At 44.5% G+C, this 17,308-nt stretch overlaps 1 protein-coding gene across 4 annotated transcripts in view; it reads left to right on the forward strand.

The window, feature by feature from the left end:
* chd5 (chromodomain helicase DNA binding protein 5) overlaps nucleotides 1–17,308 on the forward strand; it is a 131,457-nt gene that overhangs the window by 23,514 nt on the left and 90,635 nt on the right. For all 4 annotated transcript variants that reach the window (XM_037532257.1, XM_037532258.1, XM_037532260.1 and 1 more), the window contains exon 2: nucleotides 5,118–5,266. In XM_037532257.1, coding sequence (XP_037388154.1) covers nucleotides 5,118–5,266 — 149 coding nt within the window. The remainder of the gene's footprint in view (nucleotides 1–5,117; nucleotides 5,267–17,308) is intronic.

The raw sequence follows: 17,308 nt of genomic DNA on the forward strand, positions 1-17,308 counted from the left end.
TGAAGGCTGAGAGCAGAGCTGTAGTGTAACGGTAGTGAGTGGGTTTGGGTGATGTTGGAGCTGGTATCTCACTCTGGCTAGTGACGGCCGGTCCCTCTGAGTGTTCTGGTGTGTGAATCACGTCACTATTGTTAACCCTTTGTTTATGATATGAAGGCTGAGAGCAGAGCTGTAGTGTAACAGTAGTGAGTGGGTGTGGGTGATGTTGGAGCTGGTATCTCACTCTGGCTAGTGACGGCCGGTCCCTCTGAGTGTTCTGGTGTATGAATCACGTCACTATTGTTAACCCTTTGTTTATGATATGAAGGCTGGAAGCAGAGCTGTAGTGTAACAGTAGTGAGTGGGTGTGGGTGATGTTGGAGCTGGTATCTCACTCTGGCTAGTGACGGCCGGTTCCTCTGAGTGTTCTGGTGTATGAATCACGTCACTATTGTTAACCCTTTGTTTATGATATGAAGGCTGAGAGCAGAGCTGTAGTGTAACAGTAGTGAGTGGGTTTGGGTGATGTTGGAGCTGGTATCTCACTCTGGCTAGTGACAGCCGGTTCCTCTGAGTGTTCTGGTGTGTGAATCACGTCACTATTGTTAACCCATTGTTTATGATATGAAGGCTGAGAGCAGAGCTGTAGTGTAACAGTAGTGAGTGGGTTTGGGTGATGTTGGAGCTGGTATCTCACTCTGGCTAGTGACGGCCGGTTCCTCTGAGTGTTCTGGTGTATGAATCACGTCACTATTGTTAACCCTTTGTTTATGATATGAAGGCTGAGAGCAGAGCTGTAGTGTAACAGTAGTGAGTGGGTTTGGGTGATGTTGGAGCTGGTATCTCACTCTGGCTAGTGACGGCCGGTTCCTCTGAGTGTTCTGGTGTGTGAATCACGTCACTATTGTTAACCCTTTGTTTATGATATGAAGGCTGAGAGCAGAGCTGTAGTGTAACAGTAGTGAGTGGGTTTGGGTGATGTTGGAGCTGGTATCTCACTCTGGCTAGTGACGGCCGGTTCCTCTGAGTGTTCTGGTGTATGAATCACGTCACTATTGTTAGCCCTTTGTTTATGATATGAAGGCTGAGAGCAGAGCTGTAGTGTAACAGTAGTGAGTGGGTGTGGGTGATGTTGGAGCTGGTATCTCACTCTGGCTAGTGACGGCCGGTTCCTCTGAGTGTTCTGGTGTATGAATCACATCACTATTGTTAGCCCTTTGTTTATGATATGAAGGCTGAGAGCAGAGCTGTAGTGTAACAGTAGTGAGTGGGTTTGTGTGATGTTGGAGCTGGTATCTCACTCTGGCTAGTGACGGCCGGTTCCTCTGAGTGTTCTGGTGTATGAATCACGTCACTATTGTTAACCCTTTGTTTATGATATGAAGGCTGAGAGCAGAGCTGTAGTGTAACAGTAGTGAGAGGGTTTGTGTGATGTTGGAGCTGGTATCTCACTCTGGCTAGTGACAGCCGGTTCCTCTGAGTGTTCTGGTGTATGAATCACGTCACTATTGTTAACCCTTTGTTTATGATATGAAGGCTGAGAGCAGAGCTGTAGTGTAACAGTAGTGAGAGGGTTTGTGTGATGTTGGAGCTGGTATCTCACTCTGGCTAGTGACGGCCGGTTCCTCTGAGTGTTCTGGTGTATGAATCACGTCACTATTGTTAACCCTTTGTTTATGATATGAAGGCTGGAAGCAGAGCTGTAGTGTAACAGTAGTGAGTGGGTTTGGGTGGTTGTGGAGCTGATCTCTGGCTGATGGACGGTGACCGGTGGATGAAATCACTCTGGAGGGTGGGTCAGAGTCTGATGATGATCTGATGGTGGATCATGTCACTGCTTTAACCCTTTGTTGGAACATGAAGGCCAAACAGCAGAGCAGTAATATCAGGACTTTGGGTGATTTTCTGAGCCGAATTACCCACTGATAGTGATTCCACAGCTCGATGATGTCATGCTTACTAGTTATGGGCGGGTCTGCTGGACGTCCAGATATGGGGGTCACGTCTGTAGCGTAAACTGTTCTGAAGTTATGAAGATTAGAATGACCGACTCTGCTGCAGCTGATTGGTGGCTTATAGGCATTCGTTGAGCCGTAGTTGAATAGTTTGAAATTTCGTAGCTTGATAAGTAGATCTGAACATATTCTGGGGTCCTTCTTGTCTTTTAATCATGTACACAGATGTATGCAAGCAAAAGTTTGCGCGCCCCTAGTCAATTGCCATGTTTTATTGATTAAAAAACGTGAACATCGTCTATGGAGAACACACTTCTACACATTTTGATGCACAATTACAATTATGTTCACAACATAAAATATTGGAAATAAATTGGAAATGTTACATCGCCCCTAGGTGTGATTGTGTATGTCTGTCTGCCCTGCGATGGACTGGCGACCTGTCCAGGGTGTATCCTGCCTTCCGCCCAATGACCGCTGGGATAGGCTCCAGCACCCCCTGCGACCCTGACGGACAAGCGGTTTAGAAAATTTAAGTTTAGAATTTAAGTTTATTCTCTAAAGAGAATCTCAAGTTATTTTAACTTCTACAAAACATGTAACTTTATAGGCAAAATGTAGAACATTTATTACCAAATATGACGCGCGCCAAACATACACATTCATTGGGCAAGCAGGAATATAAATCAAATCAAATCAAATCAAATTTATTTATATAGCGCTTTTTACAACTGATGTTGTCACAAAGCAGCTTTACAAAAATGGGAATCACAGCACAGAGAATCAGACAAAACACTGAACATATAACAAATGAAGCAAAAGAAAAACAAAGTGTTGCTTGTTGTTTATCGTTATTGGTCAGAAATTCCATGTCAGTGCATCCCTACAGTCTGCCTCCCCCGTTCACTCCTCAGCAGCTGCCACCGCTGACAGCTCGGTGGCGTCGGCTCTTCTGAGCGTGTGCGGTGCCAGACAGCACATCATTTTGTTTACAACGTGCGATTCACAGTTCAGCGGGTGACAGCGACCTCACCTCTCTCCCCTCAATCGCGCCGTTCAGAGTGTCAGCGCCGGTGGTGCCACTCTTCGAGCTGCACGAGGGGAAGATCCTCCTTCTCCTCAGGCATCTCCCAGCGCGCCACACACTCTCTGAGGATGACTTTGGCATAAGATCAAAGGAAGCCGGGTGGTGAAATGAACAAAGGGAGGTGTAAAAGAGCGCAGGGGGTACTTCACAAAGCGGGATAACTTGGCGCTGGCCAATAGAGAGCTTCCTTACCTCTTCTCCTACTGGGCAGTAGGGGTGGGAATCAATTCGATTACGGTTCAGAGGCTGCGATACGAGTATAAAACGATTATCGATGCATCTTGAAGCAGCTTTTTTTCTGTACAGGGTTTCTGTTTTTCTCACAGTGTGAGGACCTGGTAGTGTTAAAGCAGAGTATCTGTAATGAGCCATAAACAGAAGCTGTGAGGCTGAACCGGAAGGTCCTCATGAGACGCTGCCGCCGCTCATCTGCGACCAAACGCACTGTTACAGTGGAATAAGATCCAGTGGTAATGAACGTCCACACAGCGCATTTCAGCTATTCTACCTGTTTATTCAGTGATTCTAGAACTTCGGTTCTGGTCTTGTTGTAGAGAGTTGGGGGGTCGCTGTGTCAGTAGAATATCTTCGAGACTGGACGCTGAATCTCGGCTCCAAAGCGTGCAGCATAGCGCCAAAGCCCTGGTTCTCACCGATGGAGTACGGAGGCAAGTGCTTGGCAGTAAAAGTTGCGAGAGAGGTTGTAGTTTGCTTTGTTCAGGGTTGGGTTGAGTTTTGACATCGCTTGATCGATAGTGCTGTGGTTGGCAGCAACTACAACGGGATGGAAAAAGGGAGGAAACATGTAAAATGATTTTCCCCCTCAACTCTGTAGGAGCCAGAGTGCTTCCATACGCAAGCTCAGGGCTCGGCAACCTCCGGCTCTTTTCCTGCCCTGTCGCGGCTCCACAGCTGAATCAGATCAGCAGGTAATAATAAAATAATCCTCCTCTACAGTAAAATAAAGCTCTGCTGATCCTTCAACACAGTTTAACAGTAAATGGTCTTAAACGCTGGAGTTAATGTAGAACTGCTGATTCACCCTTTAACCCTGAAGATCAGTGCAGACGGCTGGTCACCATAGCAACACAGACAACAGCCTCGCCCAGCTAGTAGCTACGAAACGGCAAAGAGAGAGATTTAAGACGAACATCGATAATTTGGAGACGAATGGACTGATTAGTGTTTATAGTCACTCCAGCTGGTTTCCTGATACGTTTAAGCTGCAGTGATAAACTGAAACACTAAAAAAAACTGAAGTCACGTCTTGTTCTCCAGCTTCTTGTTTGAACAGGAATATTCAAACGGGACGCTGGCGAATGAGAAGCGACTTCAGCCTTATAAAAGTCAAATGTTGAGACATTTTACAAGAACCTGTTTTACTTTTGTGGAAAAGTTTCCTGCTGGAGATGCGAGAAAAGCAGCTGTAGCTGAGCTGAAGCTCAAAGCAGAGCAAAGCAAGTCTGTATTTTTGTTTGTGTTATGTTTTTTAGTCTACAGTAGTACATTAGCACATACTGAGACACGTACAGCCAAGACGGTAAGATGGACTCAAAGTGTTGTGGCTCCCAAGGTGGTTTGGTTTTGGTTAAAAGGACAAAATGACTCTTATTAACATTTGGGCTGCGACCCCTAACCTAGTTTTCAATGTAGTGTGCCGCCACAGACTGTCCGGGCGCTGCCCATCCGCAAAGGTCCGGCTTTTGTGTTCCATCATTTAAAATTTAGAAAATCGTTTTTTGACATTTGACCTGTCAAGTTCGTGGCCTGCCTTCCACCCAGTGACTGCTGGGATGGGCTTCAGCTCCCCCAGTGACCCAGAGGAATAAGCGGCTTAGAAGAAGGTTGTTGATGTCTGTGAATCGATTCCGAATCGTCCACATCTGCATCGCAGTGCGTCTAAGAATCGACCCCTCCACCCCCGACCCCGCTCCTACCCCCACCCCCGACCCCGCTCCTACCCCCACCCCGCCTCCACCCCCTCCCCTACCCCCACCCCGGCCCCCACTGGGCTGGCCTGACTTTATGATTAGGTTGTTTGGGAAACTGCCCATTTTTGTGGGTGACCCTGTTTGCATATGTTTGTCTGCACACAGATGAGGATGAAGAGGACGAGCGTGACAGCATGCCGCTCTCACCTTTGGAGCGCTTCTTCTCCGACGATGATTCGGTCAAGCAGAAGAAGAAGAAGCCCAGCAAGCTTAAGGAAGGCAAGATGCCGAAAGTAAAGAAGAAGAAGAAAGAGGTAAGATCACGTGCCTTTTGATTATGAACTGGATCAATGTGCAACTTTTGGGTTGCCAGTTCATTAGGGATCAGATAAAAAAGGTGTGTTGTTAGTAATGAAGGTTCTGTTCAGGAACGTTTTTCCTTCATCCAGGTTCAAACAGTGTAGATGTTCCTCAAAACTCCAGCAGTGGGTTTAAGGTCTGATTGTGGAGCTTGAATCAGTTCCTCCAGGTGAAAAGTTGGTATTTGTTCCTTTTCATAACCGAATGTTTTAAAACAGAGCAGTAGAGTAAAAGCCTGGAGGCGAGGCGAGGCGAGGTGTGTGGAGTCAGTCCAGCTTAGAACAGATCATCTCAGTGGATTATGGTTCAGTTATGTTCCCTGACTAGAGGCACTGAGATGGAGCCTTGAGGGTCCCACCCCAGAGACAGGAGGAGAACTGACCCAGAGACAGTCCAGTACCTTTATTTCTGAGAGGGTACAAACAGTGTGAATATGGTTTTAAGGTCCAACTGTCTGCCTTAAATAAGTCGTTCAGAGGAGAAAAGGTACATATTTTTGCCTTTTACTAACCTAATGATTTAAAACGGAATGATAAGGGAAAAAGGGGTTTGTGGACTCAGTACAACTTAAAAAGTGAAATGTGGTACAATTGTGGGGTTGGAAGGGTAGGAAGGCATTCCCTTGAGACCAGACTGGTCTCAGACCTGCTGCGGGGGGTCATCGTTACAATCACCTGGCCAGTCAAAAGGCCAGACTGTAGTGTCTGGTCATATGATCTTTGCCTTTTGATCACTGGTCTTTGGAATGGATCTATTTTTGCTCATTTTCAGGTATTTTTCTTTTTTCTCTATATATACTTATTTATCACTGCTGTTGGGAGAAAACCTCGTATCTCCATTTTTAAAGTTTTTCAGTTTTTGACATATTGTGAAAATCCCTGTGTGTAAATTTCATGATGAATGGTCTAAAAGAAACGGCGCAAAACGAGGTGGAAAAACTTCTGCTTCCACTGACTTCCATTAAAAGTGAAATAGGTTCACTATGTTGAACCTCAATCTAGACCTTTAGACTAGACCGTTCTGACTGAGGTGTTCACAGATTCCGATTGAGCTGTTAGTCCGATTATTAACGGATTATCAGGCTGCTTGTAAATAAGTGGTACAAGGCTTTGTGTTTGCACCAGGAGGCGCAGAGCTCATCTCTCTTCCACTTCCATCCTTCTTTGCTACCTTTCTGCAGAGTCCGGTTTTTCTTGCTCAGAGCTCATAAACATTCTCCAGCCTTCTGCTTCAGTCACATTCGCTGCTCTTCCTCCCGCTGCACATCTGCTGTATCTGTCAGCGGAGACACGAGAACAGCTGAACTCTCTGTGCTCTCAGATCCTGACACTCCTGGAAGGATTAAACCAACATTAAGCCATCCTAACATCAGTCTGATACCGGAATCTCAGCAGTGCAGCCTTTTCATTACATCTGTAAAGTTTGGCGCCAGGTGGATGAACTCTGTTAACCCTCTACAGCACCGTGATGCCGTATGGCAGCAAGTACTTCAATTCAGTTTGACTAAACAGCAGTAATAAAGAAGAATCTGTGTTTTCCTATTTAATTTTGAAAAAAGGGTCTTTTACTTTGACCGATACATCACATGACCAGGAATTGTTATCATTATGTTGTTATTACCATACATTCCAAATACCAACTGAAATTGTGTTCATTTCCAATATTTCCAGATCTTGGGTCCTTCGTCACTCAGTATGAGTTGGATTTGTTCATTCTTGTTTTCAATAAAAGTGTTTTTAGAGAAAAAAATTTAGATTTTATGGTGCTTTTTTTAGATTTCGTGGTGCTATGGTGTGATTGCGCATTGTTGCCAAGTCGCAACAATTTACAAAATAGCTCACTTCATTTTTAGAAATGTTTTAAAAATATTTGCATTATTTAAGCCGTTTTAAATAATAAAAAAAAATTAAAACATTTTGTCGTGTTTAAGTAATGATCATGCCGTAGAGGGTTGAAGGGAATTTTGATAACAGTGAGTTGGTTAAGTTGTAAACAGAGTGGTTTGATGTGAAACTCTTCATTCTAGATTAACGCACAGAGTCTGAGTTGTGCACAGTGGTGGTGATGGGAACCTCCACTACCTCCACAAGCTGCTTCACAGAACATGAAGTGGGTACAGATACGCTGTCTGGCGTCTGCGATGTTTTGCGATAGTAAGGATTCGATTTTGCTCTAAAACGTTTGATACTTAACATTAAAGGGCGTTGTAAGGCAAAGTAAATGTTTTTGGGTTTTTTCCAGATTTTACCATCAACGTTGCGGACGTACAGTCTGTAGGTTCGTCGTCCTTTTGGATTGTAGATGAATTGTAGACGCTGTTGTGTTGTAGACTCTTGGTTCCTATCACTACCACTTTAAATGGAAATTAAACTGCAATGTTTTTCACTTCTTTAAGTAATTTTATGGTTTTTGCCATGACCCCATGACCCCCTCCACCTCCCCCTTACGCTTTTTGGAGGTTTTTATTATTCTGCGCTCCAGGATTTGCCTGGCACATGCCGTTTTTCCCAGGTGGTCTTCTTTTATTTTAAATATGACTACATTAGAAATGACCGTGCATTTCTGTCTTTCTCACTCTCTAAGTGGTCTGTACACGTCTGAGCCCACTGGGAATCGTCTCGGTCCATCCCTGAGAATAGATGAAATCTAGATGAGCTTATTTCAGCTGCACTGCGCGGCGCCTGCATTCAGCAACCAGCCAAGACGGCTTGGCTTATGTTTTCTTTCTTTATGGGCTAAACAGATAAGAAAGCAGAGAACTGGTAGAGACGAGAACGTCCACTCTGTAATGTGTTACGGGTTTCTCAAACGCTAGAGGGCGCTTGCGAGCCAGTCCAGAATGAGTGGATTAAGATGGAGAATTTCAGCAAAATCAAAGTTTATAAATGCTTACTCAGTTTTAATGTAAAGCAGTATATTCATTTCCTGAATATAAAACTTAAGAGCTTTTAAACTCCTATAGCTCGAGTTTTTACTCCCCTTCACTGAGGACACGCTCGCCGGCGCCCCACGGTGCTTTGCAGTCCTGTTTTCAATATAATGGGGGAAATAGGAAGTGGCCATAAACTCTGACCAAAGTGTAAAGTGCAGACTCTGCCCCCTGCTGGAGTTCGGACATCTCGTGGTTCTTAAACATGATAATGTGCAGCGCTAATGTGAAGCCAATTTGCTTCAAAAATCCTATTTTTTTATTCATACTCATCCCTCGTTTCTTACGACAATGCCAGCACAAAGAGAAGATACCGGAAGCCCTGATTGTGCTCTTTAAGTGTGTGACTGTTCACAGATCAGTCATTCTGTGTGTGTGTGTGTGGGTGTGTGTGTGTGTGTGTGTTGCCTCTCCTTGGCTATGTGCCTGTGCTCTGCTGAGAGTGATGATGTGTGGGAGCGGTCAGCCGGTCAGCGGTTCGGGATCTGCTGTGATTCCTGAACCTGCCAAGTGCTAAGCTAACCGGAGGGATTCCTCTTTGTCATCTCCCTCCTCTGTCACTGTCGTCCTTCCGTCCTCATGCCCTTTTGTGTTGTGCTTCTTTGCTCCTCCCCCTCCCTCTCAGCCCTGCTAAACGCTCTGCTCTAGGGAGAGCTGAGGCTGCCCGTGGCAGACAAGCGCACTTTATCCCTCAGACTCAGTGTTACTCTCCGGGTTAAATCCACACGGGTCACACCGGCTGCCCTCGCCTCCGCTGTCCAGCGCCTGTGTGCCCGGCAGCAGGCCACAGCATCAGAACGGTGGTGGATCAGAGTGTAAAAAAGCATCAATGCTTTTTATTGCATTTCCCAGTTATCACGCTGCGGGCTGGCACCGGGCATTGGATTATCCGATAGTAGGCTGCAGTGATGCAGCAGTATGCAGGGGAATTAATAGCCTTTCTGCTGAAATTCATTGTTTTAATGTTATTATTGGTGTGATTAATATGATTAATTTCTTTGTTCAGGCCCATTTTACCAGCAGAAATGAAAATGACAAAATAATTTCAATTGATATGATCAAATAAAATGCTTTTCCCTATAATTTTGTTGTTAACTAGGACACTGTTGGACTGTGTGAAATGTGGAGACTCTCTGTTGAGCTGCTAGTGAGCAATGAGGGGTGAAAGGGGGAGGGGTGGCAACCCCTGCTATGAAAACAGTTCAAAGCTCTCCACAAAGATGGCCGTGAAAAGGAAAATTCTCTTCAGTTTTGTAAATCATACAAATTTCCCACCTTCCAGGACAAAGCTGAGGAGCCTCCAAAGCAAGTAGTATTCGCCGTATTGGCTGCTGTGAAAATGGAGTTACAATAGTATATTTTTGTATTTCAGGCTTCATGATTACCATGAAAACGTCCACAGTTCATTTTAAAACTCATCATCATCATCATTAACCGCTTAGTCCAGATAGGGTCGCAGTTGGGAGAGCAGAGAATCCCAGACGACCCCGTTCCCCCAGCTCATTCCCGGGGACCTCAAGCCGCTCCCAGGCCAACTTGGAGATGTAATCCCACTGGGAGGTGTTCAGGGGGCATCCGGATCAGATGCCTGAACCACCTCAGCTGGCTCCTCTCAATGCGGAGGAGTATTGGCTCTACTCCGAGCTCCTCCCGGATGGCCGAGCTCCTCACCCTATCAAATAGGGTGTAGCCCACCACCCTGCGAAGAGGCTCATTTCCCCCGCTTGTATTCATGATCTAATTCTTTCAGTCATTACCCACAGCTCATGACCACAGGTGAGGGTCGGGATGTAGGCCGACCGGTAAACAGAGAGCTTTGCCTTATGGCTCAGCTCCTCTTCACCACTACAGTCCAGTACAGTGACCACATTACTGCTGCAGCCTGTCCCAGCCTGCGGCCGATCTCACGATCCGAGCGAGTCCTCGGTGAACGGGCGAGTCCTCGGTGAACGGACGAGTCCTCAGTGAATCCTTGGTGAAAGGGCGAGTCCTCAGTGAATCCTCGGTGAACGGGCGAGTCCTCGATGAACAGGCGAGTCCTCTGTGAACAGGCGAGTCCTCAGTGAATCCTCAGTGAACGGGCGAGTCCTCAGTGAATCCTGGGTGAACGGGCAAGTCCTCGGTGAACAGGCGAGTCCTCTGTGAACGGGTGAGTCCTCAGTGAATCCTCGGTGAACGGGCGAGTCCTCAGTGAATCCCAGGTGAACGGGCGAGTCCTCAGTGAATCCTCGGTGAACGGGCGAGTCCTCAGTGAATCCCAGGTGAACGGGCGAGTCCTCAGTGAATCCTCGGTGAACGGGCGAGTCCTCAGTGAATCCTCGGTGAACGGGCGAGTCCTCAGTGAATCCTCGGTGAACGGGCGAGTCCTCAGTGAATCCTGGGTGAACGGGCGTGTCCTCGGTGAATGGGCGAGTCCTCGGGGAACGGGCGAGTCCTCACTGAATCCTCGGTGAACGGGCGAGTCCTCAGCGAATCCTCGGTGAACGGGCGAGTCCTCAGTGAATACTTGGTGAACGGGCGAGTCCTCAGTGAATACTTGGTGAACGGGCGAGTCGTCACTGAATACTCATGAGGACTCGGCTGCACTTTCATGTACAAAGGACATGGATGGATTTCAGTAGAAAGATCAAAGAAAACTCACTTTTATTTTTTATTTTTTCCTGTTACTGCTACTGAGAGCTGATTGGTTAGTGTTACTGCTACTGAGAGCTGATTGGTTAGAGTTACTGCTACTGAGAGCTGATTGGTTAGTGTTACTGCTACTGAGAGCTGATTGGTTAGCGTTACTGCTACTGAGAGCTGATTGGTTAGTGTTACTGCTACTGAGAGCTGATTGGTTAGCGTTACTGCTACTGAGAGCTGATTGGTTAGCGTTACTGCTACCGAGAGCTGATTGGTTATCATTACTGCTACTGAGAGCTGATTGGTTAACATCACTGCTACTGAGAGCTGATTGGTTAACATCACTGCTACTGAGAGCTGATTGGTTAACATCACTGCTACTGAGAGCTGATTGGTTAGTGTTACTGCTACTGAGAGCTGATTGGTTATCATTACTGCTACTGAGAGCTGATTGGTTAACATCACTGCTACTGAGAGCTGATTGGTTAGCGTTACTGCTACTGAGAGCTAATTGGTTATCTTTACTGCTACTGAGCGCTGATTGGTTATCATTACTGCTACTGAGCGCTGATTGGTTATCATTACTGCTAATGAGAGCTGATTGGTTATCTTTACTGCAAATGAGAGCTGATTGGTTATCATTACTGCTACTGAGCGCTGATTGGTTATCTTTACTGCTAATGAGAGCTGATTGGTTATCATTACTGCTACTGAGCGCTGATTGGTTATCATTACTGCTACTGAGAGCTGATTGGTTATCTTTACTGCTAATGAGAGCTGATTGGTTATCTTTACTGCTACTGAGAGCTGATTGGTTAGTGTTACTGCTACTGAGAGCTGATTGGTTAGAGTTACTGCTACTGAGAGCTGATTGGTTAGTGTTACTGCTACTGAGAGCTGATTGGTTAGCGTTACTGCTACTGAGAGCTGATTGGTTAGTGTTACTGCTACTGAGAGCTGATTGGTTAGCGTTACTGCTACTGAGAGCTGATTGGTTAGCGTTACTGCTACCGAGAGCTGATTGGTTATCATTACTGCTACTGAGAGCTGATTGGTTAACATCACTGCTACTGAGAGCTGATTGGTTAACATCACTGCTACTGAGAGCTGATTGGTTAACATCACTGCTACTGAGAGCTGATTGGTTAGTGTTACTGCTACTGAGAGCTGATTGGTTATCATTACTGCTACTGAGAGCTGATTGGTTAACATCACTGCTACTGAGAGCTGATTGGTTAGCGTTACTGCTACTGAGAGCTAATTGGTTATCTTTACTGCTAATGAGAGCTGATTGGTTATCATTACTGCTACTGAGCGCTGATTGGTTATCATTACTGCTACTGAGCGCTGATTGGTTATCATTACTGCTAATGAGAGCTGATTGGTTATCTTTACTGCAAATGAGAGCTGATTGGTTATCATTACTGCTACTGAGCGCTGATTGGTTATCTTTACTGCTAATGAGAGCTGATTGGTTATCATTACTGCTACTGAGCGCTGATTGGTTATCATTACTGCTACTGAGAGCTGATTGGTTATCTTTACTGCTAATGAGAGCTGATTGGTTATCTTTACTGCTACTGAGAGCTGATTGGTTAGTGTTACTGCTACTGAGAGCTGATTGGTTAGCGTTACTGCTACTGAGAGCTGATTGGTTAGTGTTACTGCTACTGAGAGCTGATTGGTTATCATTACTGCTACTGAGAGCTGATTGGTTATCTTTACTGCTACTGAGAGCTGATTGGTTAACATCACTGCTACTGAGAGCTGATTGGTTAACATCACTGCTACTGAGAGCTGATTGGTTAACATCACTGCTACTGAGAGCTGATTGGTTAGTGTTACTGCTACTGAGAGCTGATTGGATATCATTACAGCTACTGAGAGCTGATTGGTTAACATCACTGCTACTGAGAGCTGATTGGTTAGCGTTACTGCTACTGAGAGCTAATTGGTTATCTTTACTGCTAATGAGAGCTGATTGGTTATCATTACTGCTACTGAGCGCTGATTGGTTATCATTACTGCTAATGAGAGCTGATTGGTTATCTTTACTGCAAATGAGAGCTGATTGGTTATCATTACTGCTACTGAGCGCTGATTGGTTATCTTTACTGCTAATGAGAGCTGATTGGTTATCATTACTGCTACTGAGCGCTGATTGGTTATCATTACTGCTACTGAGAGCTGATTGGTTATCATTACTGCTACTGAAAGCTGATTGGTTATCATTACTGCTAATGAGAGCTGATTGATTATCATTACTGCTACTGAGAGCTGATTGGTTATCATTACTGCTACTGAGAGCTGATTGGTTATCTTTACTGCTACTGAGAGCTGATTGGTTAGAGTTACTGCTACTGAGAGCTGATTGGTTAACATCACTGCTACTGAGAGCTGATTGGTTAGCGTTACTGCTACTGAGAGCTGATTGGTTATCATTACTGCTACTGAGAGCTGATTGGTTATCTTTACTGCTACTGAGAGCTGATTGGTTAGAGTTACTGCTACTGAGAGCTGATTGGTTAACATCACTGCTACTGAGAGCTGATTGGTTATCATTACTGCTACTGAGAGCTGATTGGTTATCATTACTGCTACTGAGAGCTGATTGGTTATCTTTACTGCTACTGAGAGCTGATTAGTTAACATCACTGCTACTGAGAGCTGATTGGTTATCATTACTGCTACTGAGAGCTGATTGGTTATCATTACTGCTACTGAGAGCTGATTGGTTATCTTTACTGCTAATGAGAGCTGATTGGTTATCTTTACTGCTACTGAGAGCTGATTGGTTAACATCACTGCTACTGAGAGCTGATTGGTTAGCGTTACTGCTACTGAGAGCTGATTGGTTATCTTTACTGCTAATGAGAGCTGATTGGTTATCTTTACTGCTAATGAGAGCTGATTGGTTAACATCACTGCTACTGAGAGCTGATTGGTTAGCGTTACTGCTACTGAGAGCTGATTGGTTATCTTTACTGCTAATGAGAGCTGATTGGTTATCATTACTGCTACTGAGAGCTGATTGGTTAGTGTTACTGCTACTGAGAGCTGATTGGTTATCATTACTGCTACTGAGAGCTGATTGGTTATCATTACTGCTACTGATAGCTGATTGATTATCATTACTGCTACTGAGTGCTGATTGGTTATCATTACTGCTACTGAGAGCTGATTGGTTAGTGTTACTGCTACTGAGAGCTGATTGGTTATCATTACTGCTACTGAGAGCTGATTGGTTAACATCACTGCTACTGAGAGCTGATTGGTTAGCGTTACTGCTACTGAGAGCTGATTGATTATCATTACTGCTACTGAGAGCTGATTGGTTAACATCACTGCTACTGAGAGCTGATTGGTTACCGTTACTGCTACTGAGAGCTGATTGGTTAACATCACTGCTAATGAGAGCTGATTGGTTATCATTACTGCTACTGAGAGCTGATTGGTTATCATTATTGCTACTGAGAGCTGATTGATTATCATTACTGCTAATGAGAGCTGATTGATTATCATTACTGCTACTGAGAGCTGATTGGTTAGTGTTACTGCTACTGAGAGCTGATTGGTTAGCGTTACTGCTACTGAGAGCTGATTGGTTAGTGTTACTGCTACTGAGAGCTGATTGGTTATCATTACTGCTACTGAGAGCTGATTGGTTATCTTTACTGCTACTGAGAGCTGATTGGTTAACATCACTGCTACTGAGAGCTGATTGGTTAACATCACTGCTACTGAGAGCTGATTGGTTAACATCACTGCTACTGAGAGCTGATTGGTTAGCGTTACTGCTACTGAGAGCTAATTGGTTATCTTTACTGCTAATGAGAGCTGATTGGTTATCATTACTGCTACTGAGCGCTGATTGGTTATCATTACTGCTAATGAGAGCTGATTGGTTATCTTTACTGCAAATGAGAGCTGATTGGTTATCATTACTGCTACTGAGCGCTGATTGGTTATCTTTACTGCTAATGAGAGCTGATTGGTTATCATTACTGCTACTGAGCGCTGATTGGTTATCATTACTGCTACTGAGAGCTGATTGGTTATCATTACTGCTACTGAAAGCTGATTGGTTATCATTACTGCTACTGAGAGCTGATTGGTTAACATTTCTGCTACTGAGAGCTGGTTGGTTATCATTACTGCTACTGAGAGCTGATTGGTTATCTTTACTGCTACTGAGAGCTGATTGGTTAGAGTTACTGCTACTGAGAGCTGATTGGTTAACATCACTGCTACTGAGAGCTGACTGGTTAGCGTTACTGCTACTGAGAGCTGATTGGTTATCATTTCTGCTACTGAGAGCTGGTTGGTTATCATTACTGCTACTGAGAGCTGATTGGTTATCTTTACTGCTACTGAGAGCTGATTGGTTAGAGTTACTGCTACTGAGAGCTGATTGGTTAACATCACTGCTACTGAGAGCTGATTGGTTAGCGTTACTGCTACTGAGAGCTGATTGGTTATCATTACTGCTACTGAGAGCTGATTGGTTATCTTTACTGCTACTGAGAGCTGATTGGTTAGAGTTACTGCTACTGAGAGCTGATTGGTTAACATCACTGCTACTGAGAGCTGATTGGTTATCATTACTGCTACTGAGAGCTGATTGGTTATCATTACTGCTACTGAGAGCTGATTGGTTATCTTTACTGCTAATGAGAGCTGATTGGTTATCTTTACTGCTACTGAGAGCTGATTGGTTAACATCACTGCTACTGAGAGCTGATTGGTTAGCGTTACTGCTACTGAGAGCTGATTGGTTATCTTTACTGCTAATGAGAGCTGATTGGTTATCATTACTGCTACTGATAGCTGATTGATTATCATTACTGCTACTCAGTGCTGATTGGTTATCATTACTGCTACTGAGAGCTGATTGGTTAGTGTTACTGCTACTGAGAGCTGATTGGTTATCATTACTGCTACTGAGAGCTGATTGGTTAACATCACTGCTACTGAGAGCTGATTGGTTAGCGTTACTGCTACTGAGAGCTGATTGATTATCATTACTGCTACTGAGAGCTGATTGTTTAACATCACTGCTACTGAGAGCTGATTGGTTACCGTTACTGCTACTGAGAGCTGATTGGTTAACATCACTGCTAATGAGAGCTGATTGGTTATCATTACTGCTACTGAGAGCTGATTGGTTATCATTATTGCTACTGAGAGCTGATTGATTATCATTACTGCTAATGAGAGCTGATTGATTATCATTACTGCTACTGAGAGCTGATTGGTTATCATTACTGCTACTGAGAGCTGATTGGTTATCATTACTGCTACTGAGAGCTGATTGATTAACATCACTGCTACTGAGAGCTGATTGGTTAGCGTTACTGCTACTGAGAGCTGATTGGTTAACATCACTGCTACTGAGAGCTGATTGATTATCATTACTGCTACTGAGAGCTGATTGGTTATCATTACTGCTAATGAGAGCTGATTGATTATCATTACTGCTACTGAGAGCTGATTGGTTATCATTACTGCTACTGAGAGCTGATTGGTTATCATTACTGCTACTGAGAGCTGATTGGTTATCATTACTGCTAATGAGAGCTGATTGATTATCATTACTGCTACTGAGAGCTGATTGGTTATCATTACTGCTACTGAGAGCTGATTGGTTATCATTACTGCTACTGAGAGCTGATTGGTTATCATTACTGCTACTGAGAGCTGATTGGTTAGAGTTACTGCTACTGAGAGCTGATTGGTTAACATCACTGCTACTGAGAGCTGATTGGTTAGCGTTACTGCTAGTGAGAGCTGATTGGTTAGAGTTACTGCTACTGAGAGCTGATTGGTTAGTGTTACTGCTACTGAGAGCTGATTGGTTAGCGTTACTGCTACTGAAAGCTGATTGGTTATCATTACTGCTACTGAGAGCTGATTGGTTAACGTTTCTGCTACTGAGAGCTGATTGGTTAGTGTTACTGCTACTGAGAGCTGATTGGTTAACATCAATGATACTGAGAGCTGATTGGTTAATGTTACTGCTACTGAGAGCTGATTGGTTAGCGTTACTGCTACTGAGAGCTGATTGGTTAACATCACTGCTACTGAGAGCTGATTGGTTAGCGTTACTGCTACTGAGAGCTGATTGGTTAACATCACTGCTACTGAGAGCTGATTGGTTAGCGTTACTGCTACTGAGAGCTGATTGGTTATCATTACTGCTAGTGAGAGCTGATTGGTTATCATTACTGCTACTGAGTGCTGATTGGTTAACATCAATGCTACTGAGAGCTGATTGGTTATCATTACTGCTACTGAGAGCTGATTGGTTAATGTTACTGCTACTGAGAGCTGATTGGTTATCATTACTGCTACTGAGTGCTGATTGGTTAATGTTACTGCTACTGAGAGCTGATTGGTTATCATTACTGCTGCTGAGAGCTGATTGGTTATCATTACTGCTACTGAG

The sequence above is a fragment of the Pygocentrus nattereri genome, chromosome 21 (assembly GCF_015220715.1).
Source record: "Pygocentrus nattereri isolate fPygNat1 chromosome 21, fPygNat1.pri, whole genome shotgun sequence".
NCBI classification, from domain to species: domain Eukaryota; kingdom Metazoa; phylum Chordata; class Actinopteri; order Characiformes; family Serrasalmidae; genus Pygocentrus; species Pygocentrus nattereri.